Genomic DNA, 27,980 nt, shown 5'->3' on the forward strand with positions numbered 1-27,980 from the left:
AACTCTTGTTTTAGGTAAAGTTGGCTCTGTAATCCACCTTACTCTGTTAGTTTCCTTTACAGCAACCCATTTCCTTAGCATCGTAGCATTTCTGACCTTTAAATTATGCATTTGATCATCAGTTTACTGTGTGTCTCTTCAGTTAGACTTAAGTACTATGAGAGCAGAGATATTTGCTCATCAGTTCATTTTATCAACTACGGGAAAAAGGTGACTCAGGAAATCTCTCTGGTCTGAACCAGGGTTTGATGGGCTGGCAGAGATGATTTCCACAAGTCAGTGGTCCACACTGGACCACCCATTCACCTGGGACCCCCTCCACCTGAGCCCTGTAGGGTTAAGAAAGCAATGTTCAGACTTTGCAAAAAAGCAATTTTATCTAATGCCATGTCCATGATGTATACAAATGAATTTTATTCATTCAAACATGTTTATTTTTCATAAAATAATCAACACATGAAACAATGAGGTTAAGGCACTCCTAGATGCAATATTCCATTCTCGTTTGGCTAAATGAGACAAACAACCCATAGCATAGTATATCATATGATCTCAACTGTAGAGAAACAAAAAATAGACATTTTTCCAGAGGTATTTTTATAAACAACCATTCCTAGGAAGATACACAAAAGACAGTAGGTCTCAGGAGTGAAAATACAAGCAAGGGCGATGTCACCTTCTGCTTTGTGTGACCTCTGTAGGAAAGATTAACTGCCATTTCGCTCTCCATTAAGTCAGTGACTCAACAAACATTATTGACAACCTTTAACATCTGCCTAAATTTCATGAATCATAAGTGTACCTTAGATATATTAAAAAAAAAAAGACTGATTTTATTTATTTGAAATGCAGAGCCCAGAGAGACCCTTCATCCACTGGCCCATTACCCAAATGGCCACATGGCCAGCGCTGGGCCAGGTGGAAGTAAGGAGCCAGGAACTCCCTCCTGGTCTCCCATGTGGGTTCAGGTGCCCAAGGACTTGGGCCATCTCCCATAGCCATTCCCAGGTGCATTAGCAGGGAACTGTACCACAGGGATCAGTGGCTTTGCAGTCAGCAGCCTAATCCATACCACAAAGCCAGCCCCTAGAAGTATTTTCTTAGATATATTTTCTTCATACTTTTTCATCATTCTCATAATAGTTACCATTCATTGAATATGAGTAAAAATACAAAAAGCCTGGACTTTTAAAGGGAAAAAATTATATAAATGTATTTTATAAAAAAGCAAAAAAACAAATATAAAGTATAGTTAATTTTGTCCCAAAGCATTTGCCAGCATTGTGAGGTTATATGAATGTAAAATAGATATTGCAAACTACAATCTAAAAGAAAGAATAAATAAATATAAATAAAAAGGTGACCTTTTAATTTTTAGTAATTAATCTCAACATAAGCTTAAAAGTTCCCATATTATCTAAACACAAAGATCAGGAAATAACTTCTTTTCTTTTCATTAAGTCTGGGAATTATCCTTTTGTCTTGCAGGTGATTTATACATAATTTCTAAATTACTTTTTGTGAATGCAGTGCTTTGCAATAATGTATCATTTGGCTACATAACAAAATGCATGCTTGACTATAAAGGGTAACTGAGAGAGACAGCCAATTAACTTGCCACAAATCTCTTTAATGAGTTTCAGCCTAGCCATGCAATAGCAAATTCAGTGAGCTAATGGAATTTTATGGAGAAAAAAGAGGAGTGGAAATGTTTAACACAGTAATAAGAATAATAAAATCCACTGAGCACAGAAATGTGTACTGATTTCAGAAAGTGCCATATAAAATACTTCGCAAAAAAAGGAAAATAGGAAATGGCCATTTGCAGTGTTGAAGGATGCTGACCCCTTCTCCCATGCCCTGGGCTTTGCCACACTGATTGTGTGGCCCTTTCTGAATAACTCCATTCTTTATTGGTTTTACATACACTGTCCTGTACCTGAAATGCTAGCCACTTCCATGAGTCCTCTCTTAGTGCTCCCAGGGAATGATTCTCTCATTCCCTAACCCTGCCTCTATAATAACACTTGCTACTATGATTTAAAAGTACAGAGACTTGGTGCCTAAGGTCAGCATGGTAAGAAAGGCATAGAATAATCAATGCTTAGTAAAGTTAACACAAGCCAGTCCTGAACCTAACAGAAGATTTGTGTGAATGTTTTCTTATGCCTCTGTGCCACCAACCCTAAAACTTGGCTTACAACCATTATGCAAAATAGCAATAATTTCATACCAAAGCATGCAGAACACAACTCCATACCAAGCAAAGACCCTGAACACAGTGATGTTATTATGAATAGAAGTTATGCCTTCATTTCAAGCACATCAAATGGCAAATGGTAAATGAATCCTCTAATTTGCAAATGGCAAAACTAATGTAAAACACCAAATGCTTCCTTCCTTCTTTTTACAGCCACAAAGACTTTGTGATTTCAGAGTTAGTACTACTTTTTCATATGCTTAGGTATTTTGTGACATGATACATTTTTAAATGAAATACATTAAATGTTGGATAACACTACTAAATCTGTCAGAAAGCTATTCATGAAAATGTCCCAAACACTAATCTTTGAAGCAGTCATTTGTTACTTTACCCAACTGCAGTAAATAATTTATCCACAGTGATGTAGAGAAAAAGTCTTTTTTCCTTAATTCTTTCACTTAAAAGAAAGGATTCATAAAAATAACTATGCTTACAAGTAAATATTTAACTAACTGATAGAATCAAAAAGGGAGAGAACGATCCAACATAGGAATTGGGAGACACAGCAGACCCATAGAATAGCAGATGTCCTAAATAGCGCTCTGGCCTCAGAATCAGCCCTTAAGGCATTCGGATCTGGCTCAAGAGCCCATGAGAGTATTTTAGGCATGGAAAGCCAAGACACTCTGGAAAAGAAAAAAAAGACCTAAATGAAAGATCTCTGTGAGTGAGATCCCAATGGAAAGAATGGGGCCATCAAAGAAGGAGGTACCTTTCTCTGAAGGGAAGAGAGAACTTCCACTTTGACTATGACCCTGTCGGAATAAGATCGAAGTCGGCAAACCCTAAAGGCTTCCATAGCCTTGGCAACTCATGACTAGAGCCTAGGGAGATTACTGACGCCATAAACAAGAGTGTCAAATTGTTAAATCAACAACAGGAGTCACTGTGTACTTTTGTCTCATGTGGGATCTGTCCTTAATGTGTTGTCCAATGTGAAGTAATGCTATAACTAGTACTAAAATAGTATTTTTACACTTTGTGTTTCTGTGTGGGTGCAAACTGATGAAATCCTTACTTAGTATATACTGAATCAATCTTCCATATATAAAGATAATTGAAAATGAAAAAAAAACTTGGTTTTAAATTGGAATTGCATAGAAAAATAATCAATTTTTAAAAAATATCATGTAGGATCTCTGTCCTTAATGTGCTGTACACTGTGATTTAATGCTATAACTAGTACCCCAACAGTATTTTTCACTTTGTGTTACTATGTGGGGGCGAACTGTTGAAATCTTTACTTAATATATACTAAACTGATCTTCTGCATATAAAGAGAATTGAAAATGAATCTTGATGTGAATGGAAGGGGAGAGGGAGTGGGAAAGGGGAGGGTTGCAGGTGGGAGGGAAGTTTGGGGGGGGGGAAGCCATTGTAATCCATAAGATGTACTTTGGAAATTTATATTCATTAAATAAAAGTTTAAAAAAATAAAAAAAAAAGTTCTGTAAACCCCCCCAAAACAAAACAAAACAAAAAAAAACAAGTAAATATTTAGTCTTATTTACAAAGCTATAATATAATTAACATGAGAAAACACATAAATAACAGGCCCATAAGATATTTTTATAACTAGAGTCATTAAAGAATCATAGGAATTTTCTTTTCTTTCTTTTTTTTTTTTTTTGGACAGGCAGAGTTAGACAGTGAGAGAGAGAGAGACAGAGAGAAAAGTCTTCCTTCCTTTGGTTCACCCCCCAAATGGTCGCTACGGCCAGCGCGCTATGCTGATCCGAAGCCAGAAGCCAGGTGCTTCCTCCTGGTCTCCCATGCAGGTGCAGGGCCCAAGCCCTTGGGCCATCCTCCACTGCCTTCCCGGGCCACAGCAGAGAGCTGGACTGGAAGAGCAGCAACCGGGACAGAATCCAGTGCCCCAACCGGGACTAGAACCCAGGGTGATGGCGCCGCAGGCAGAGGATTAGCCAAGTGAGCCACGGCACTAGCCGGAATTTTCATTTTTTAAGAAATATGGCATCCACTCCTAATCCTGTACCTTTTACCCATGAACAACCATGTGATATAAATCAGGTTGCTATCCCGGATTCAGTTTAGAAAAAGGAAAAGCAGCCCAATGGAATGACTGACAATCAGATGTGGTAGCCCTGATATTTCTTTACTACAGTGTGCATGAAATTGCCTCTGTGAACTATGACTCTCCATGTGAGATGGTGGATCCAGAAGAGCCACTGAACCCAGACATGACAATTGGCTTGGCAGCGGGAAATCGGAATGCAGTATAAACCACTCACTATCTCTTCCCTTCTACACAAAGGCCAAGTGGACATGATACCATCACACTTGCCTGCACCTCCCTCCAGCAGCAAGGGCCCTGGGACCCATGGTATAAATGCAGGATGAAGGAGGTTGGCAAGGCCAACCTTAGGACTTTGTCCCTTGGTAACTCTCTCTCTCTCTCTTTTTTTTTTTTTTTTGACAGGCAGAGTAGATAGAGAGACAGAGAGAAAGGTCTTCCTTTTTGCCGCTGGTTCACCCTCCAATGGCCGCTGCAGCCGGCGCATCGTGCTGATCCAAAGCCAGGAGCCAGGTGCTTCTCCTGGTCTCCCATGTGGGTGCAGGGCCCAAGCACTTGGGCCATCCTCCTCTGCCTTCCCAGGCCATAGCAGAGAGCTGGCCTGGAAGAGGGGCAACCGGGATAGAATCCGGCACCCCAACTAGGACTAGAACCCGGTGTGCCGGCGCTGCAAGGCGGAGGATTAGCCTGTTAAGCCGTGGCACCAGCCAGTAACTCTCTAAGTCAGGAAAATCTTCCAAGCAGGGCTAGGATCAGTTACTTTTATTTCACAACAGAGAAGACCATATGGTGAAAGGATACATAGTTTTTAAAAACCAGAATCTCTAAAATCACCTTTTTGGCTGTCACTATCAGGGACCTAACCCCCAAATCTAAGAAATTCTTTGTCATTTTAGTAGATCAAGGATGGGAGAAATAACTACAGGTGGACAAATGCCAACAGTTGCACAGCCATACTTTTTTTTTTTAACTTCATGAGCAGTAAATCTGATTTTTAGTGTTTGGGGAATACAAAACTGTGGATGACAAAAGACTTAAAATAGCCATGTTTAAAATTATAAACTCATTAACCAACAAGAAGAGGCACTTGCTTATTCCACACAGTATTTTTGAAAGCACTTGTAGGATTTTATAAAACATCCCTTTTAGGCCTCTGGGCCTGGTACGAATCCATCCCTGCATTGGAAAGTATCTTTCAAACCCTCTCCTTTCTACCTCCTCAACTGGTCCCCACACTGGACCACACTTCTGCCATGCCCAGAGTGCATTTCAAATCATTCCAGTCTCATCTCATCTTTAAACATTTAAAAAAATGTCTAGATGTACTCAACGTTCCTTTACAAAATTTAAGAAACAATATCAATAATCAAATTGATTAAAAGTGTCTCTACTGTTGTTTTCTGATGAAATTTTCAAGTCTCACCCTGTTTCCCCAGCTATTTTCTAGAAATGGTTGAAATCAGGCCCCCTAAATGCCCACCCTTCCTGCTCCTTCCTTCTCTACATAGATGGAAATTCTGTGGCTTCCATGAACTCAGCCCAGAGACCAGCTGTCAGCTCTGGCTCTCCTCCTTAGGCATGTCCCTCCCATGATCAAGCTCATCACACTTTCTCTGAACTAAATCTCACCTACATCCCACCAGGAGTTCCTAGGTCATGGTCTTGTCTCTTGCATGGGTCAACCCAGCACCAGCCTCCCTTGCCTCCAAACTCCTATCTTCTCCCCCCTGCCCCAAATAGTTGCCTACTAATCTTTCAATTGTGACATTGTCATTAATATCTTCAATGGGCACAGTCTCCCTTCTACCACCCCAGACAACCTTATTCTCTGCAATGTCCACATCTTCTGCTCTAATCACACCTGTTTCCCCGAGGCCTTTATTCATTTGTAACCTCATTTCTACCTGCATCTCACAGATGGTATCAGCAGTTACTTCTAACCTGCACTGAGCAGGTGGTGTGTTCTAGACAGGATGCAGCTCTGAACCCTTTCAGAGAAGTGGTCATCAAAGAAGGATGTACTTTTCTGTAACAGGAGGAGAGAACTTCCATTTTGCTTATGGCCTTGTCTAAATACCAATGGAGTTTGTGGATTCAAAAGGCTTCCATAGACTAGGCAACTCGTGCCAAGTGGTCACTGATGTCATACATAAGAGTGTTAATTGTTAAATTAACAATAGGAGTCACTGTGCATTAACTCCCCATGCAGGACCTCTGTCCTCAATGAGTTGTATTTTGAGAGGTAACTGTAAAACTAGTTCTCAATCATTTTTTTTTTAGTGTGTGTGTGCAAATTGTTGAAATCTTTACTTAGTATAGAGTTGGTCTTCTGTGTACAAAGTTAATTAAAAATGAATCTCGATGGTGAATGATACTGGAAAGGGGAGAGGGGGGAGAAGGAGGGGTGGGAGTCTGGGGGGGGGGCAGGTATGGTGGGAAGAAAAACTATATTCCTAAAGTTTTATGTATGAAATTTGTATTCCTTAAAAAATTAATTGAAAAACAAAACAAAAAAATGAACTCTGTCAGGGAATCTTTAAAGCAGAGGGACATCTCTGCACCTGCTTCCCAGAGAAGGAACTCAAGCCCCAAAGAGAAGAAGCAGTGACCCAGGGACATGCAGCTAACATCTGGGGAAGCAGACACTCGAAGCCACTGCCCCTGACTTCAAGGTTGCAGCCTTCCTCTTTTAATTTTTTTGTATACAGTTATGATGTTTATTTATGAGAAGCACACAAAAGTCTCAAGCAAATGAAAACCCTCAGACACCTCATCTGGCAGACCCCTGTTCTTGACCTGCCTCACGGTGGGCTATTGGGAGGCCACTTTTCAGCTTTGAGGGCCTGGGTCGCTGGCTGGGGCCAGCAGGATGCAGCAGGCCCACAGGAAGAACCCGAGGATCCTTCTACCAACCCTCCTGCTGAGTCCTTGCCGGCCCTTGGCTTGCAACAGAGGCAGCTGCTGAGGTCCCAGCCTCCTCAGCCTCAGCTGCTGGGACCTCTGGCACCACTGGGTCCCCACTGCTCCTGGGACAGGGGCTGGAGGGGGCAGCCACAGGGATGGGCTGGCACCAAGGCTCCTCTCCCCTTGTAGCTGCCCCGGGAGGGGAGAGGCACGCAGGGCAGTGGGGGAGGCAGCAGCGGGCTCCTGCTCTGGCTCCAGCTCTGGCTCAGGATTCAGCTCCCTGCAGCCTTGAGGCAGGCGCACTCCAGACCTCCTTCAAGGGCTGCATATGCAGCTGCGCCCCACACAACCGAGAGATCATGCAGCAAGGCCACAGCCCTAGGTGCACTCTACCATGGGGCTACACCTGCTCCAGCGCCAAGCAGCAGACCCAGGCCCTACAGGTACTCCTGGGCCTCTGGAATCCCCAGGAATGCACCAGGGTCACCTCTTCACCCTCGGCTTCTTCCTGTAAGGGGTCAAACCACTAGTGGTGTTGAGCCAGTTCTGCCATAGGCCTCTTGCATGGGTCCAAGCTGAGCAGCGAGCTTAGGAGCTCCTCCAGGGCCAGGCTGGCCACACAGGCAGCTCATAGCACCCGCTCCGGATGCAGTCCTGCAGCTTCTCCATGTCCCTCCCGCTGAAGGGCATGGCCCCCACCAACTGGGAGAAGAGAATCACCCACACACTCCAGAAATCCACCACAAAGGCGTCATAGACTCCCAGCTGGAACACCTCCAGGGTGCTGTTACTCTGGGGTCCCATAGAAGCTATACACCAACGCACCCTCTGCCAGTTAGCAGCTGAGCCCACAGTCTGCCAGCTTGATGTTCAGGTTTGACTCTGGCAGTAGGTTCCCCAGCTTGAGATCCCTGGGCACCATGTGCTGCACATGGCAGTGGTGAATGGCCACCAGGATCTGTTCGAATGTGGCCATGGCCTTGGGCTGCAGCAGGCCGCCCCAGCCCATCATATCCTGATAGAGGTCGTCCCAGTCCACCAGCTCCAACACCAGACAATGGTGAGGGCCAACATCACACCTCCAGCAGCTCGATGATGTTCTGGTGCCTCAGGCGCTGCATGATGCTGGCTTCTCTACTCACCCGCCTGGTGTCAAAGGGGTCCCTTGAGTCTTTCTGAAACAGCTTCCTGGCCATCAGTTGCAGGCGGGATGCCTGGTGGGCCAGAAATACGATGCCAAAGCTGCTCCAGCCCAGGAGGGACAGCAGCCAAAGCTCAGGCTGAGAGCTGGCTTTGGTCTTGAAGTCCTCCAGGCCTTCCATGCTGGTCTCCCTGACTATTCTCTCTGATCTGCTCTATCTGGGATTTCTGTCCACAAACACTAACTAATGAGCTACGCTCACTACAATACCTAAAAAATGAAGGGTCAACAAGGGGACTACTTGCTGATCTCACTATGGTATCACAGTAGCTACACTAACTACACTAATGCCACATAGTGGTAAGACTAAGTCCTATCTAAACAAACTGAAAACAAAAACCAGAAAAAAAAAAACTCAAAAAAACAAACACTAAATAACTACACTGACACTATGAAATCTAGCAGTGCTGCCTACCTAAAGGTGGCCAAAAACAAACAAACAAAACAAAAACAAAAACAAAAAAAGAGACAAAATGGACAAAAAAAGGTGGAAAAAAACAAAAACAAAATGGGAAAAAGAATAAACAAAATAGAACAAGAAACAAGCAAACAAACAAAAAATCACACCAACACCAACAAGCACAAATGCTAGGATAGATGGATCCAAGTCATACAGGTCACCACAATATCTCCCTGGTCAAGGTGGACAGAAACCTGGGCCCAGCAGCTGCTCATATAGGAGTGTAGAACTCTGTGACCATAGGGCTGCTTATGAAGTCAGAGCAAGAAATGGACCTAAGGCAATCCAGCAGGGACTTGCACAAATTTATATTTCATGACAGTTTGTCCTTATGAAGTCAGAGCAGGGCAGGGACCCATCACAGCTGCAACTACTCCTCGGGGGTTTTCTCAAGAAACTTCCACTCAAACTAAACCAAGGATACAAAAGCTTTTGGCTTAGGTTGGTGATAGAATTTGATGTTTATTTTTTGAGACATTAAAACATGTAGGATGCTCCAATGGCCTTTTCATTTCCCATTTAAGGAGTGATAACACTGTTGAGTTTTTGTTATATTTTTCCCAAAGAAATCTTTTATTTAATGAATAAAAACTTCATGCGTTTCATAAGCACAACTTTAGGAATGTAGTGATTCTTCACACCATATCTGCCCTCCCACCCACACTCCCACCCCTCCTCCTCCTCCCTCTCCCATTCCCAGTCCCATTCTCCACTAAGGTCCATTTTCAATTAACTTTATACACAGAAGACCAACTCTATACTAAGTAAAGAGTTCAACAATTTGCACGAAAAAGAGAACTGTTCCTCAATAATTGAGACAAGGGCTATTCAAAGTCATCGCATCTCCAAGTTAATTTCAATTATTTTAGAAGCTTAATTAACTTTAAAGAAGCACCCAAGAATGATACATCTTTTGTAAGCACTTAAACATAACTAACTTATGAGACATGAGAATATCCTCCACTTAAAATATTAAAAGAAAGTTCTTGAGAACAAGTTTTATCATTAATTGAGGAAGCACCCAAGAAAACAAGCAATGGAGTTGGTCACTTAAGCATAACTAAAACTTATGAGACCTAGGAATATCCTCCACTTAATACACTAAAATAAAATAAATCTTTGAGAACAAGTTTTATTGTTAGCTCTCATAAAACAACTCTTTGAGGACAGAGGTCCTGCATGGAAAGTTAGTACACAGTGACTCCTGTTGTTAACTTAACAATTAACACTCTTATATATGATGTCAGTGATCACCCAAGGCACTTGACATGAACTGCCTAGGCTATGGAAGCCTTTTGAATCCAAAAACTCTCACTTTTTAGATAAGGCCATAAGCAAAGTGGGAGTTCTCTCCTCCCTTCAAAGAAAAGTACCTCCTTCTTTAATGATCACTTCTTTCTCAGCCACCAAGGTCCTTCATGCAGAAAATTGTTTACCACAGTGTCTTCGCTTTCCATGCCTGAAATGCTCTTGTGGGCTTTTCAGCCAGACCAGATGCCTTAAGGCCTGATTCTGAGGTAAAAGTGCTACTTAAAGCGATTGTCATTCTATGAGTCGGCTGTGTGGACTGCATCCCATGGAGCAATAAATCCTTTTTAATTCTCTCTATTACTATTACCAGCCACTTAATCCTATTTATAGGATTACTTTAACACTTAATCCTATCCATATGATCACTTTAACACTTAAGATGGTATTATTACCAATCAGCTTAAGGAGATTTGGGGTCACACAGCAAGTTTTTAAACTATATCCTTAGAAGTAAGACCATAGGAATGCATGTAGAACTATACACCTATACAGTTACAAACTTCATACACTTCATAATTACAACTTTAGGAACATGGTGTCTACGTCCATTCAACCCTGAATGTGCCTGATCTCATCTGATCTCAGAACATGGCGAATCTTCCCACCGTGCCCACCCTCCCACCCATATTCCCTCCACTCTTTCTCCTCCCTCTCTTATTCCCATTCTTATTTTTTCACTTGATCTTAGCCAAAGGCCAAGAAGTGATCCCATTCTTATTTTTGATAAGATCTATTTTCAATGGGCATTATATGCATATGATGAACTCTATGGTAAGAGTTTGAAAAATATTATGAAAAAAAATCCCTAAATAGTCAAGACAAGGACTGTTCAAAGTCATTGCTTCTCAGAGTGTCAATTTCACTTTTACAGATTGTCTTTTAGGTGATCTGTTAGTTATCACAGGTCAGGGAGCACATATGGTATTAGTCCCTTTGGGACTGGCTTATTTCACCAAGTATGATGTTTTCCAGATTCATCCATTTTGTTGCAAATGACTAGATTTCATTTTTTACCACTGTGTAGTATTCCATGGTGTACATATCCCACAGATTCTTTATCCAGTCTTCAGTTGAAGGGTATTTGGGATGATGACATATCTTAGCTATTGTGAATTGAGCTGAAATAAACATGGGGTTGGAAATAACTCTTTTATATGCTGCTGTCATTTCCCTTGGATAAATTCCCAGGAGTGGGATGCCTGGGTTATATGGTAGGTCTGTATTCAGATTTCTGAGGTATCTCCATACTGTGTTCCAGAGTGGCTTTACCAGTTTGCATTCCCACCAACAGTGGATAGGGTACCTTTTTCACCCACATCCTTGCCAGCATTTGTTGTTTGTTGATTTCTGTACGAAAGCCATTCTAACTAGGGTGAAGTGAAACCTCACTGTGGTTTTGATTTACATTTCCCTGACAGTTCGTGATCCTGAGAATTTTTTCATGTGTCAATTGGCCATTTGGATTTCCACTTTTAAAAATGTCTGTTTAGGTCCTTTGACCATTTCGTAACTGGTTTGATTGTTTTGTTGTTGTAGAGTTTCTTGATCTCTTTATATATTCTGGCTATTAATCCTTTATCAGTTGTACAGTTTGCAAATAATTTCTCATATTCTGTTGGTTACCTCTTCACGTTCCTGATTTTCTTATGCATTCTAGAAGCTTCTCAATTTGATGTAATCCCATTTGTCGATTTTGGCTTTGATTCTTCCACCTTTGTTTTTGTTGTACAAGGTTGTTTTAGCTCTTTGGGGTCTGCTGTTTCCATGTGAATTTCAGCATCATGTTTTCTATATTCAAGAAGAATATCCATGGTATTTTGATTGGTATTGCATTGAATATGTAATTAATTTTGGAAATATGGACATTTTGATAATATGGATTCTTCCAACCCATGAATATGGAAGAGTTTTTTTTTTTGGTATATTCTTCTATTTCTTTCTTTAATGTTTTATAACTTTCATTGTACAGTTCTTTAACATCCTTCATTAAATTTACTCCCAGGTATTTGATTTTATTGTAGCAATTGTGAAGGGGTTTCATCTTAGAAGGTCTTTCTCAGCAATGGCAAAACTGTGTATACAAAGGCTGTTGATTTTTGTGTATTGATTTTATATCTTGCCACTTTACCAAATTCTTCTATGAGTTCCAGTAGTCTCTTAGTGGAGTCTTTTGGATCTCCTATATATAGAATCATGTCATCTGCAAACAGAGATAGTTTCACATCCTCCTTTCCAATTCATATCCCCTTGATTTATTTTTTCTTGTCTAATGGCTCTGGCTAAAACTTTCAGGACTAAATTGAATAGCAATGGTGGGAGTGGCATCCTTGTTTGGTTCTGGATCTCAACTGGAATGCCTCCAACTTTGCCCAATTCAATAGGATGCTGGCTTGGGTTTGTCACAGATAGAGGAATGATCCTTCTTCACCCATTACACTTAGAGTTTTCATCATGAAAGTGTGTTGTATTTTATCAAATGCTTTCTCTGCATCTATTGAGATAATTATATGCTTTCTTCTTCAGTTTGTTAATGTGATATATCACATTGATTGATTTGCAAATGTTGAACCATCCCTGCATACCAAGGTTAAATCCCACTTGGTCTGAATGAATATGATCTTTCTGATGTGTTGTGGGATTCAATTGGCCAGAATTTTGTTGTGGATTTTTGCATCTATGTTCATCAGAGAAACTGGTCTGTAGTACTCTTTCTCTGTTACATCTTTTTCAGGTTTAAGAATTAAGATGATGCTGGATTCATAGAAAAAAATTGGGAAGATTCCCTCACTTTCAATTGTTTTGAATAGCTTGAGATGAATAGGAGTAAATCTTCTTTAAATGTCTGGTAGAATTCAGCAGTGAAGCCATCTGGTTCTGGACTTTTCCTTGTTGGGAGGATCTTTATCACTGATTCAATTTCTGTCTTGGTTATGGATCTGTTTAGGTTTTCTAAGTCTTCATGACTCAATTTAGGTATGTTGTATGTGTCCCAGAAACTATTCATTTCTTCTAGGTTTCCCAGTTTATTGAAATACAGCTCTTTGCGGTAATTTCTGGTGATTCTTTTTATTTCTGTGGTGTTATTTTTACATTTGCCCTTTCCTCTAAAATTCTATTAATTGGGGTCCTCTCTCTCTCTCTCTCTCTTTATTTTTTTTTTTTTGGTTAGTTGGGCCAATGGTGTGTCAATTTTGTTTTATTTTTTCAAATAAGCAGCTCTTCGTTTTGCTGATTTTTTTTTTAAATTTCAATTCTGTTGATTTCTTCTCTAATTTTAATTATTTCTTTTCTCCTTCTAGTTTTGGGTTTGGTTTGTTGTTGTTTTTCTAGATCCTTGAGCTACATTGATAGCTCATTTATTTGGTGCATTTCCAATTTCTTTTTTTTTATTAGACAGGTACAGTTATAGACAGTGAGAGAGAGACAGTGAGAAAAGTCCTCCCTCCATTGGTTCACTCTCCCAATGGCCGCTACAGCCGGCGCTGCACTGATCTGAAGCCAGGAGCCGGGTGCTTCCTCCCAGTCTCCCATGCGAGTGCAGTGGCCTATGCACTTGGGCCATCCTCCACTGCCCTCCAGGGCCACAGCAGAGAGCTGGACTGGAAGAGGAGCAACCAGGACCAGTACCCGGCACCTCAACTGGGACTAGAACCTGGGGTGCCGGCGCTGCAGGCGGAGGATTAGCCAAGTGAGCCACAGTGCCAGCCTTCCAATTTCTTAATGTAGGCACCAAGTGCTACAAATTTTCCTCTTAACACTGCTTTTGCTGTATCCCATAAGTTTTGACGTAGTGTATTGTTGCCTACATTTGTTTCTAGGAATTCTTTAACTTCTCTTGTGATTTCCTCAATGATCCACTATTCATTCAGGAGCATGTTGCTCATTCTCCTTGTTTCTGAATATGCTCTAGAGATTCCTGAGTCACTGACGTCCAGCTTACCTGCATTGTGGTCCTAAAAGATGCATGGTATGATTCTGATCTCTTTGAATTTGCTGAGACTTCCTTTATGGCCTAGCATGTGGTCAATCCTAGAGAAAGCTCCATGCACTGCTGAGAAGAATGTGTATTCTGCAACTGTAGGATAAAAAGTTCTGTAGATATCTGTTAGATACATTTGGTCTACAGTGTCAATTAAATCTGTTTCCTTGCTGATTTTCTGTCTGGTCCATCTGTCCATTGCCAAAAGGGAGGTATTGAAGTCCCCTATTACTATTGTATTTGATTCTATTGTCTCCTTTTAGTTACTTAACATTTATTTTAAATAGCCAGGTGCCCTGTAATTAATGTATATACATTTATATTAGTTATATCTTCCTTTTGAATTGATCCCTTAATCATTACATGGTACCCTTCTTTACCTAATTTTTAAAAAAGATTTATTTATTTACTTAAAAGAGTTACACAGAGTGGGAAGGAGAGGCAGAGAGAGAGAGAGAGAGAGAGAGAGAGAGAGAGAGAGAGAGAAAGGGGTATTCCATCCACTGGTTAACTCACCAATTGGCCACAACAGTCAGAGCCGCACTGATCTGAAGCCAGAGCCAGGAGCTTCCTCCGGGTGGGTGCAGGGGCCCAAGGGATGGGGCGATCTTCCACTGGTTTTCCAGACCATAGCAGAGAGCTGGTTCAGAAGTGGAACAGCCGAGACTTGAACTGGCACCCATATGGGATGCTGACACTGCAGGCAGAGGCTTTACCCACTATGCCACAGCGCCAGTCCCTCTTTGTCTCTTTTAACAGTTTTTGTGTTAAAGTCTATTTTGTCTGACATTAGGATGGCTACCCCAACTCTTCTTTGGTTCTATTAGCATGGAATATCTTTTTCTGTCCTTTCACTTTCAGCCTGTGTTCATGTTTATTGGTTATTGGTTTATTGGTTAATACGTGTTTCTTGTAGGCAACAAATAGATGGGCTATCTTTTTTAATCCACTCAACCAGTCAGTGTCTTTTAACTGGAGAGTTGAGGCCATTTGCTTTCAAGGTGAGTACTGATAAGTAACAACTTTGCTCTGCCATTTTTCCATAAATATTCCTATTTTTTACTTTGGATTTCCTTTATAGTTTTACTAGGAGACTTTCTGCATTTACCTTCTTTCATAGTGATGACCATGTTTCTATGCTTCTATGTGCAGCACATCCTTAAGCATCTTTTGCAAGGCTGGATAGGTGGTGAAAAATTCTTTCAGTTTCTGTTATGGCAGGTCTTTATTTCACCTTCATTCAGAAATGAGAGCCTTGTAGGGTACAGTACTCAGTACAGTACTCAATGCTGACAGTTTTTTTTCTCCTAAGACTTGGAATATATCTTGCCATTCTCTCCTAGCCTGTAGGGTTTCTGAGGAGAAGTCTGATGAGAGTTTAATTGGAGATCCTATTAAAGTAATCTGGCATTTCTCCAATGCACATTGTAGAATATTTCCTTTATGTTTTCCTGTGCAGAGTTTGATTATAATGTGTCATGGTGAAGATCTTTTTTGGTCAGGTCTATTTGGAGTTCTATGTGCTTCCTGTACCTGATGTCCCTTTCTTTTTTAAATTAGGGAAGTTTTCTTTTATTATTTCACTAAAAAGGACTTCTAATCCTTTCTCTCTTTCCATGCCTTCCAGAACTCCTAGAAGCCATATGATGAGTCATATGATAGTATCCTGTAGATTCCCAACAGTGCTTTTTAGTTTTCTAATTTCTTCTTGTTTTTGGTCTGACTGTATAATTTCTCATGATTTGTCTTCTAAGTTGAATATTCTTTCTTCTGCTTCACCAGTTAAGGCTTTCCACTGCATTTTTTTTTTGTTTTATTGAATTCTTCATTTCCAAGATTTCATTTTGATTTCTCTTTAAGATCTCAATATTGTGAAAGAAATTTTCTTTCATGTCATATATAGATTTCATTAGTTGATGCATTTGCTTCTGATTACCTCTAATTAATCTTGTGATAAGTTTTTTTGAATTCCATTTCTGGCATTTTTTTAATCTCTTCATTTTCATAATCTAGTATTGAAGTGTTGTGTTCTTTTGGGGACATCATGTTGTCTTGCTTATTCTTGTTTCTTGAATGTGTGCTTTTATTATTCAGTATTTGTGGAGATACTCATTGGTTTCTTTGTTTTTCACTGTGGAGGCTTTTATCTTTGGACTATGCTTCTGTGGATTAGTGGAGTGTCTACTTTTTCAGTGAATACCTAGAGACATATGGTAGGTGTGGCCAGGGATTTCTGTTCAGTGCTTCATGGTAAAGAGAATATCCAAGGTGACACCCAGGTTGGGTGTGGTGAATCTCTTCTTATTCTTTTTTTAATCAGAGGAGATGTTTGCTTTGCTCTTCTGTTGTTTACTCAGCTTACATCCTCTCCTCAAAGGAGACCAGTGCCTGGGTGCTAGCTCCAATGGATATAGTATTCATCTGCACTGCCACAAGAACCATACAAAGGATCTGTGTAGTCCTTGATGTAAGCACAGATTCCATAGCAATGTCCCTCACCAGGAAATCAGGGAGCCTGAGCATGTGGAGCCTCCCACTGACTGCCCAAAGTCCCAGCCACACCCTGAGTCCTACCATGCAGCCTCAGTGTTTCCACAGTCCTGGCACACAAGCCTCCCACAGTCACGACCACCCAGCCCCCTGTCAGTTCTCTTCACCAGATTCAGCTACCTCCACTTGGCTGGTTCTGGACTTGTGGCTGGCACAGCTGTTAAATATGTCAAAACTGGTGCCCACTCTCTATTGGCTTGTTAAAGGATGCTGTTTCAGGGTGATCAGGGAGAGAAAAACATGTCCCTCTCTTTATTTCTCCTCTAGTTTGGCAGGTACACTATCCTCCACAGAGTTCCAAGTCAGATTCCCTCCAGGCTCTTCCTGCATCTTTATTGCCAGTGGCTTGGGATGCTGCCATCTGGTCTCACCTGACTCTCCAAAGCTGGTGAGGAGGTTCTCAGCTGCTGGGGTCCTGAGTTGCACGTGTCTACACCCTCCTCACGGGTCTACAGTGTCCCTCTGATTTGCATGGAGTTTCTTCTTCCATTTTCCTCCTAACTCTTCCCTGAGTCTGCTCTCTCTCTACTTTTTTAAAACTATCTTCTCCTCCCAGCCTCCCTCTCGACCTTAGACTTTACCACTCTCGCTCTGCTCATAACCTACCTTTGTACCCTAAAATGATTAACACCTAACACCTGGGTAGACACAGCAGCTTTCTTAAAAGGTTTATTTATTTATTTGATAGCCTGAGTTACAGAGAGGCAGAGGCAGAGGTAAAGAGAGAGAGAGTGAGAGATGTCTTCCATCCATTGGTTCACCCCCCAGATGGCCGCAACAGCCAGAGCTGTGCCACCCTGAAGCCAGGAGCCATGAGTTTCTTCCAGGTCTCCCATGTGGGTACAAGGGCCCAAGGACTTGGGCTATCTTCCACTGCTTTCCCAGGCCATAGCAGAGAGTGGGATCAGAAGTGGAGCAGCCAGGACTCAAACTGGCGCCCATATGGGATACTGGCACTGCAGATGGCGGCTTTACCCACGACACCACAGCCCCGACCCCACAGCATCTATTTTTCATTGCTATCTTGTGTCTGCTAGGGTGAAGTCTTCTAGTGTGTTTTTGAATGAAATTCATCCTCATTCCCTTTTTTTTCTGGCCCAGCACCTTGGCCACTGTCTTGCTCCATATAAATTCTAAACTTGTAGCCATGGGTCGATTAATAAGTAGAAACTTCTGTGGTTAAAATTAACAAAATAGAATTATTCTCATGCATCTCTCATTTTTTATGCTTCATTATTCTGATTCCTTTATTTCTTTTTTATGCTCCCTCCTTTCTAGTACTTTACTATAGTTCAATAAAAAGCCACTAGATGTCACTGCAGGATTACTTAAGCACTCAAAAGGTCTCCCTGTGCAGCCTGGGTGCTTTTGTCAGTGCCCCAGGGTCTTCCCCTCTTACAGCAGACTGCTGGCTAAAGGGAAGAGTTATAAAAGTAAACAGTGATGTAACTCAGGGAGCAGACAGTCCACAAAAAATTTTCTTGTACCTTAAGTTGACCTCACTTGTTAACAAGTAGCTAGAGATATGTTGATCAATTTAGTTTAGACCAACACAGAGATTTGGAGCTGTTTTAAGAGGTAGTCTGGTGCAGTGGACAGAAACTTGTGCTGAGACCAGATGACATGGTTTTGCCACCAAGAAACAAGATGGTCCCTTTAACCAGGTTAATGAAGAGTTTTCCCATTTTAAGGCACAATGGTGTAGCCAGCGCTGTGGCACAGCGGGTTAAAGCCCTAGCCTGAAGTGCCAGCATCCCGTATGGGCACCAGTTCAAGTCCTAGCTGCTCTACTTTCAATCCAGCTCCCTGCTAATGTGCCTGTGAGGGCAGCAGAAGATGGCCTGGGTCCTTGGGGCTCTGCACTCACGTGGGAGACCCAGAGGAGGCTTCTGGCTCCTGACTTTGGATCAACTCAGCTCTGGCTATTGCAGCCCTTTGGGAAGTGAACCAGAAGATGGTAAACCTCTCCCCCAGCCCTGTCTCTCTATCTCTACCTCTCTCTGCAACTCTTTCAAAAAAATTAAATAAATCTTTTTTAAAAAAAGACACAGTGGTAAAATCAGCCCAACATCAAGCACCTGTTATGAGAACTGAGACATTGTTGGAGCTCTTGGTATGCTCCCCGTGGCTGACTCTCATTCCTCATTACCACTTCTCTTGGTGTCCCCTCTCCTAGGCCTCTCCTCGTTTTCCTCTTACCTGTGTGTTCTGTATGCCCCTCCTCCTGGTTGGAGGGTGCCCCCTAGAGTTCTTCAGGGCTGTCTTGGCCTCTTTTCACTCTCTCTTGAGCAAACTCATCCTTTTGCATGGGGCCAACTGCATCCACAGCCAAACATGTCCTCCACGTCTCTCCCTAGCCTAGACTTCTCTCTCTGAACTCCAGCCACATATCCAACTGATCTCACATCCTGCAAGGCCAAAGCTGTAATCATGATCACTCCTGTGTGTGTTTTGCCACCACACAGCTCTGTCCACACAGCCACTTCTCTGTCCCCCTGGGCATCCTGATGCCTCTAACTTGCCCTGCCCAACAAGAGTCCCCTCTGTCTCCCATCAAGCCTGCCTCCCACATATCCCTGACCCCTACAACTTCCCCTACCTCTACACACACTGCCTTACTCAACCACCATGATCCCAGTGTCTATAGCAGCCTCTGAAAGGTTTGCCTTGATATTACCTGACCTATCCCAGCTACATTCTCCAAACCGTGCTGAAATGATCTAATAACTTCAGTCTGCTTCTTCCCTTCTCAAAACCCCTCAAAGATTTCTTACTATTCCGGACGACCTGAGCCTGCTTTTTCGCTGCATCTCATGCCACTTGCTGCCTGGTCTGCTACATCAAACTTCCCTCTAGTTTCTTTCCAGCCCCTCAAACACACCAGCTCCCCTTCATGGCCTGAGAAGAGGCTGTCCTCTACAAGAACACTTGTAGGGAGCGGAAAGGCACCCATAGTAAAATCTGTGCACACCTTAATCCCCGGAGCTTGAAGCTGTTCTTTTAGATGGCAAAGAAGTGATGAAGCTGAGGACCTTCGAGGAGGTATTCATCCCGGAGTAGCCAGTGGGCCCTGAACAGCCACTCAGGTATCCACGTTAGAAGGATGCAGAGGGAGAGTTGACACAGGCACACATGGGAGACGGCCATGTGGAGACAGAGGCAAAGACTGGAGGAATACAGCCAGGAGCCATGGAACATTGGGTATTGCTGAGAGCAGAAGCCCAAAGAGGCGAGGCTCCCTGAGAGCCTAGGAGTGAGCCAAATGGTGCCAACACCTTGCCTTTGGATTTCTGACCTCTAGAACACGTATGCAACAAATCTCTGCTGCCATCAGCCATGAAGTATACAGCAGCCTGTTCTGACAGCCACAGGAATAAACTCGCTTTCTCCATGACGTGGCTGGGGACTCTCACGTCCCATCAGGCCTAGGCTCTGGTATCAGCCCTTGGCTCCCTGGTGCCACCAACTCCACACACAAGCTCCCATGTAAAACCATGTAAGGCATCAAATTGCCCACCTCAGGGAGGAGAAAGGAACTTTGTCTCTTCTGTATCCAGATGCACCCAAGCACCCAGGACACTGCCTGGCACAATGCGGGCACTGGAATTCTCAGCTGCAGAGTGGATCTGCTTCATCTCCCCTGCTGGGCACTGTAGAGACTTTCTTTTTTTTATTCCTGAGACTCACAGCCTTGTCTGACGCCTGCCACAGGCAAGTTCACCAATTCAGAGGGAAACACACAGAAAGAGGTAGGGTTACCTCTCACTGGTTACCCTGAATGAATGGACAGTTATACTTATAAATGGCAATTAAGATTGTGTTATGGGGCTGGCATTGTGGTGCAGTGAGATAAGCTGATGCTATGACACTGTCATCCCATGTCAGAGCACTGGTTCAGGTCCCAGTTACTCCACTTCCAATCCAGCTCCCTGCCAATGTTCCTAGAAAAGCAGCAGATGATGGCCCAAGTGCTTGGGCCCCTGCCACTCATGTGGGAGACCCAGATGGAGTTCTAGGCTCCTGGCTTTAGCCTGGCCCAGCTCTGGCTATTGTAGCCATTTGAAGAGTGAACCAGTGGATGGAAGATATGTCTATGCCCCCCTCCCCATTTCTCTCACTCATTCTCTCTTTCCCTCCCTCTCTCCATCTGTGTGTTTCCCTCTGAATTTCAAATAGATCTTTAAAAAAAGACTGTGTAACAAACAAGTTAGAGACATAGCTGCTTCCTTGTAGATTCCTTGGCAAATTATTGGAAATGATATTTGAAAGAAAACATTTGCTTTCTTTTCTGAAATTTTTACAATTCCACATTTTAACTAATTTTGCCAGATGTTACCCTTGCACTAGAGAAGTGTCTTACATTCACTGCTTCCCATTTTCCTATATGTAATACTTCCCCCGGAATGTCCCCTGTACCAGTAGTCCTTGTTTCTCACCAATAACAAGGCTACCTGGACAATATCAGTAATGACCTTGCTCCTCTCAAGTACACATTTGCTGAGCTCCTCACTGGCCGGGCCTGGGTTCACACTGGGTTGCTCAGCTCTGCAGTTATTGCTATGGAGTTGAACTTCACATGAGAAGACCAAAAGCCCTGCTGCAAATCACTAATGATGTAGGGGGTGACCACTGGGAAATCTGGGAAAACGTGCTGAAACCTACATTCAGACGCAAACTGCAAAGAGGATTTCCACAGGAGACCTTGTTATGTTAGTTTTGCATATACACTTGGCCCATTTGGAAAATACGTAATGCATCCTACAGGGTAGTAGGCAGAGATAAGCTTGTTCTTTCTCATACACAAATGCTAGACTTCATGAGAGATTTGTCAGCACACAGAGAACAACATTGCTCAGTAGCAATTATCCTTCAGTATAGCTATTAGCTATTGCTGCTACTTCTGCGACTATGATTAGTAGACCACACAGAGTAGAATATAATAGGCAAGGACCTTTCCCTCCTGCCCCCGACCCCAGGCCTCCAAAATCCTGTTGAGAAAAACTCCCACAAGCATCTGCATAGGAAATCCTACAACAGAAGATTGATCCCTTTAACATTCGCAGGTTTTCCATCCTTCAACAATCACAGTCACTGTCCCTGACAGAGAACACTTGAGCAGGCTAAGCTGAAGTTGTAACATGCACACTGGTGAGCAGAACTCCCCCCAGGGAAATTGCTAGGCACCAGGTTTTAGAAAACTTCTGTATTCTGCTGCCTTTACAGTCGCCAGCGCAAAAGGCCCCATCCTGGGCCAACCCTCACTCAAGACAACCAACTGTGCTGTAGAGGCGGCACAGTCCAGCGCCTCAGAAGATTCTATTACAACAACCAATGAGGCAGGGAGTTCCTGCAGGAGGAAGATGTGGCAAGAAAGATGGGAAAGCAGAAGCAAAACACTGCAGAGTTGGAGAAGACCAACTTTCCCCACCTCCAACTGTCATTGGCCCTTGCTTCTCCAGAGTGGAACATAACTGACTTGTGTGAACTCTGGGACACAGGAATTACTGCTCTGAACCATTCCGCAAACTACAGGTAGACAATGTCCTGAAACACAGCTGGGAGAGTGACAAAGACAGTGAGGTTTAGAACTTTATGTGCAAATAATGATGACAAAAAATGTTCAAAGTAATTAAAATTCCCCAAGTAAATTCCACTTTTATCAGGGAACTAAAGCTCTTAGGGGTGTAAACACAGACATGAAGGAGATAGCAGCAAAACTACATTTTTTTTTAGTGATTTAAAATTCCCAGAGAAAAGAGGGACTTGTTAAATGTTTGACTTGGGTTGTCAAATCAAAAGAACTCAAACAATTCTTGTGTTTTAAGCCATTTGGCCTCCCTTATATGCAAGGTTCTTGCATCACAACATTCTGCTGACTTCACTAATGCTGAATTTCCTTGAATGGTAAAGAATATGAATCTATTTTGTTATGGAAAAAATCTATAGATAATATCTGTATCATCAGGCTAGTTACTAAGGCAGAAGTTTTCATTCTTGTTCAGAAGAGGTGAGTTTTCCTGCAAGGAGGGAAACCACTAAATACACAGAGCTTCCGCCCTTGGAGCCAATAAAGAATAGAAAATCTCACCCAATGCCACCCCAGCCACATCCTTGAAGAAAAATGGTGAAGAGCTATGGAGAAATGTTGGAGCATAAACACAAATCATTTTAGAAACCAGCTAAGTAGGTGTCACATGGGAAAATCCATGCCCATGTCACAGCCATGAAATGTTAGAGCTGACAGGGACAGGACCAGCCCTCCCATGCAAACTTTAATTCCCCAGGTAAGAGTACTACTGAACTTGAAGAAAGTTCAGCAGGGTAAGGGGCACTCTCCTATTTTCATCCCAAGCGCTTTCCAGGAAACCACTGCGCCCTTATATGGTCTGAGTGCAGCAACAGTCATATGTGTAACTGCTATTGAAAGTGTTTATTTCTGGCTCCTGAATTTCCCAGGAGAATCTGAACTATGTGAGATTATGCCCTCAATAACAGGATTTCAGTTCAGCATGTGGGGAGAAAGACAAGGGGTAGAGACTCCCCCAGAGAAGTCTATTCCCCTATTCTCTTGGCTACGGCAGATCCTCTGCATGTTGGCCTGGCTTCAGGCACAGGCTCCCAGATCCTGTCCAGGCTGTAGTCTGAATTTTAATTTACTGATGTGTGTATTAACTTCCTATTACATACCACCTCTGTGATTATTCACAAAGAAATAAGGAAAGTGAACCCCAGTTCCCAAAAGGGAGAAACAAAGGAGACAACTTAATTTCTAGAGTGTCCACAATGGGTTAAGAGTCAGGATAAACTCATACACATGTTCCCATGACCAAGTCTGGATGCAGACTTGCAGCTAATCAAGAAGACAGGCACATCCTCACTCAGACCCAACCAAAGCCACAGGGCTGGGTAGAAGGAAAACAGACGAGAACCAGGTAAGAACCAGCTTGTGGGCCCCAGGAGGGAGAGGGCAGCACTGGCTGGGATGGGCAGGGAGGTCTTGCAGGTGAGCTTTGGTCAAGGCAGGAAAGACAGAGCAGGGTGGAAGTGGGAAGGCATTCAGAAAAACAGAGGTGGGGATGCTCAGATGACCTTCAAGAGAGTGAGTGGTCAACTGGTGGTCAACTGGTATAGTTGCAGAGGACCGAAGAGCAGTCATGGTGGCTATGGATGAACAACTAAGTTGAGGATGGACAGTGGGCCTCTGGTAGTTTGTGGATGAGGCCAAGCTTTATTCTGTGGCGTGGGGGGAGCCCACCCTTGGTTCTCTGCCTGAGACACCCCCCAGCTCCACTTCAAACTTTAGTTCCTGTCTCTAGTTGAAGTGGTAAAAACAGAGCTGGCCTTGCTGGTCAACAACTGCTTTCAACATAGCAGCTTTGATAAAGGCTGGAACACCCTCCCACTGGGCATGAAGCCATGAGAGAGGAATAACATCCTTCTTAGGAATGCCGGGCTACGCTGCTAGCAGATTGTGCAGCCTTGGGGAGATCCCATAAACCTCTGGAATTTAGTGGGCTCCTATTTCCACAGGCCACCTTGAGTCGGCCCTGCAGTCAGGAGGTTGGCTGCCTGCTGAGAACCTGAGAGTGTCCACCTCCCAACCGCTCCCCACTGCCCCGCCACTTATACACAGGGCCACGCTCCCAAATGCTCATCTGGGAAGCATCAGCAGCACTTTTCACAGCTCCCACATCCATCTCAGGAAGAACAGAGGTTCCCTGGGGTTGTACACACAGGACTTCCTGACCACCCAGGGACAGGGACACACACACAGCACAGAGAACGCAGCACCGTGAGCCTGCCAGGTGCAGCCTGTACACAAGCACAAACTTGTGATTGTTTAATAGCCACAGAAACAGAAGGAAAGGACCCTTAGGGTAAACACGAGAAAACAGCGGCTTGGTCACGTGGGAGTGCCCACCTGAGTTCACAAAGTGACACAAAAGCCCAGGTGTTGGAACCTAAGTGTAATCATCTTTCCATAATCGTGGAGCAAATACGGAGTTGAAGCCAGACACCTGGATGTTGTTCCTGGCTTGCCACAAGCACCAGCACGTTAATTAGAAATCTTAGGAGTTCAGAGTCCCTATGCTGAGAGGTGGGAACAATGATGACTTTGGCCCACAGAACCAACGTGGGCTCAGGGCAGAGCCTCTCAGCCTTGGCACTGTCGGCAGCAGCATCCTTGGCCTCCTGGCCACCAGTAGCAAACCCTCTACCTGGCTGTGACAACCAAAAAATGTTTCAACATTGCCATATGGCCCTGGGGGGAGACAACATTACTCCAAGCTGAGACCCACTGATTTAGAAAGGCTGAGGTTAGTAAAGGCACACAGCACACCTGCTAAAACAGCATTAGCTTCATTTAAATCAGAGAAGTCACCAAGCTGGCATCAGCAAAGCCACTGTTCCTCTTTGTCCTGCAGTCCCCCATCCCCTTCCTGAGGCAAGGGGGGATGGCAGTGCCCAAGCTCAAAGATTTTAAAATTTAGATGCACTAAGACTATTTTCTTTTTGCATTTCAATGAAAATAAATAAACTCACAAAAAAGAAAGGCTTTTTAAACATAATTTGAACTCAGTCTATAGTAGCACAGCCACTGGAAGTGATCTATGACTACCGAGTACAATTGATACAGTGTAATCAACTGAATGCTTCAACCCCTCCAAAATTCACATGCTGAAATCCTAACCCCTAGTGGGATAGTACTAGATTATAGGGTCTTTGAAAGGTAATTAGGTTATCAGTAGTCTTCATAAATGAGACTGAGTGACTCCATAAAAGATAGCCCAGAGAGTGTTTTCTTTTCTTTTCTCTCTTCTCTCTTTCTTCCTGTCCTTTTCTTTCTTCCTTTCCTCCTTCCTTCCTTCCTGTCTTTCTTTCTTTCTGTCTGTCTTTTCTGTCTTTTTCTTTCTTTCTTTCTCTCCCTCTCCCTCTCCCTCTCCCTCCCTCTCCCCCTCTCTGTCTCTGTCTCTCTCTCTCTGCCAGATGAGGCTACAAGAAGGTGGCCATGTGTGAACCAGGAAGCAGGTTCCCACCAGCCACCGGGTCTGCCTGCATCTTGATCTTGGACTTGCAGCCGCCACAACTGCAAGAAAGCAATTTCTGTTGTTTAAGCTCCTCAGTCTCTGGAATTTTGGTAGAGCAGCCTGAGTGGATGAAGACACTCAGAAATGTCATTGGCAAATGAGACAACTCAAAAATTGTCCAAAGCTTTTAAAACATCCTTGTTCCTGATGAGACCATGGGAGTAGTTTTAATCAAAGAACTGTTTGATCTACTACTTCAGTGCAAATGAATCCATGGGCTGCCAACAGAACATACAGGAGATGTTCATAAGTGTTCTAGAGACTGGATAGACAGCAACTAGGAGGGTTCTCGTGCTTTGTAGATCAGAGAGTTCAGCAGTCACCAAGAGCACTGTTCTGGGTGGACTAGAGCAAGACACTGCCTGCTCTGTGCTTTGGTCTCTTGCACTGCAAAGGTAGCACAACAACAAGGTTGTTGTGAGAAGTCAATGAGCTGCAGTGTTTTGAGCACATGGAACAGTCCCTGATCAGTAATTAGCACACAGTTCGTGCAGCATCACTTCGACTAGCATACCATTGCACTGGCTTCAATAAGTGTTACCCACAAGTGTTTTATGATCAAGTGTCTGGAAGACTATTTTGAGCAAAATTTAACAAGTGCTCTTTATCATTCACTGCATAGTTCTCAGAGCCTTGAAACATGCTGATGTGCAACAGGATTATCAAGATGCTGACCTAGTATGCATTGAGGGACACTGGGAGATTCTCTTCACAGGCACTTCATAGTACTGGAGTCACACAGATCACTGGGTGAATCTGCTTCCCTGATAGCTTCTAAGCCCAACACACGCTCTAATATAACTGAGATTGCTTATCAAAATGCAACCAACTTTGACTGTGAAAGTCAGACATTACCGAGTACCAAAACATGCAAAGAATCCAGCCGGGACTGCTTAAATATTCACAATGGTTCAAAGCTCAGGTATGCTGTCCATGTTGGTTTTCACATGACTTACCCGAGACCCCTTTTCAGGAAAGCACTGGCAGACAGAGCAATCTCTCCCTCCACAAGGAGCAGCATATTTCTTTCCACTCTGGAAAATAAAGCATTTTATTTAGTATACTCATCTCTTAGCTGGGAACATAATGTATACACTGAAATAAGCACTCTTGGTTTGCTAATTCACAGGAATTCCATAACATACTTTTACTTTTGAATTGCGGAAGAAAAGACTAGTACTTAAATAGAGAAAAGTGGCTCTGTAGTAAGGAGGGTTGATCACATGAGCAAGAAGCTTCAAAACTGAGGACCCTGGAGGAGGGGCGAAATATTCCTCCTTAAGCCACTTTAACTAGAATCTTGTGCAATTTCTCTCTCCTTGTAAGACTTTATTTAATTGTGAACAGTCTGAGAGTGTAACTATCCAGTTAGGCAAAGCCTAAGTGCATGGTATAGTTCAGTTCAAAGGATAAGCTTGGCGTTTTTCCCAGACCTCCCTCTTTACCTCTAGGGCCAACTAGAGTAGTTCCCTCTCAACCCATCACTCTTAGCACAGTTCCCCAGTCACAGCCTTGGGCTTTAGGTAGAAGTAGTTCTTCCTGCAATTTGCTGATACTGCAAGGTGGTTTCTGTCATGTATTTTCAGCCAGGAAGCTCCAGAACTTGAATACTATGGGCCTTCTCCCAACATCTGGCTAAGTTTTCAATATTCTTAATCATCACCACACACATATGCACAAAACAGCAACCTGCTCTCACAAATCCTGTCCATATTCACAGTCATCAGCCACTTCAACACAGAAGCATAGTCTCAGTATCTGCATAAACAGGTCCCTTAAGGACAAACAGGGTCTCTGTGACACATCTGCAGTGGAAAAGAACAATGAGCATGCACTCACAGTCTGGGACTGTGGGTTGGGAGGAAGTGGGAGTTTACAGCCCTAAGTGGTGGCTGAAGTGACTCCAGGTGCTAGGAGCTCAGGGCATGGAATACAGAGGCATCATAAGTAACCTTTACCTACTTCACAGTCTTGCCAAGTTCAGCCTACACATTTATATAGTAACTACATATTTCTATTACTTACAGATCTTTTTAAACATAAGGCTTTAAACCTAAGTCTTTAGAACAATTTATAATGGCAAAACACGAACATTGAATCAATATTTGTAGTTCTAATGGAAGACATATAAATATATGTATACATGCATGTCTATGTACGTAAGTATTTCAAAACATACAAATACATG

The 27,980-nt window shown here is 43.1% G+C and overlaps 1 protein-coding gene across 5 annotated transcripts in view; it reads right to left on the bottom strand.

Moving 5' to 3' along the window:
• Positions 1 to 27,980, bottom strand: part of COL4A4 (collagen type IV alpha 4 chain) — a 165,933-nt gene that overhangs the window by 104,753 nt on the left and 33,200 nt on the right. For all 5 annotated transcript variants that reach the window (XM_062192960.1, XM_062192969.1, XM_062192941.1 and 2 more), the window contains one exon: positions 26,749 to 26,826. In XM_062192960.1, the coding sequence (XP_062048944.1) occupies positions 26,749 to 26,826 (78 nt within the window). The remainder of the gene's footprint in view (positions 1 to 26,748; positions 26,827 to 27,980) is intronic.

This window comes from Lepus europaeus, chromosome 1 (assembly GCF_033115175.1).
Source record: "Lepus europaeus isolate LE1 chromosome 1, mLepTim1.pri, whole genome shotgun sequence".
In the NCBI taxonomy this organism is placed as follows: domain Eukaryota; kingdom Metazoa; phylum Chordata; class Mammalia; order Lagomorpha; family Leporidae; genus Lepus; species Lepus europaeus.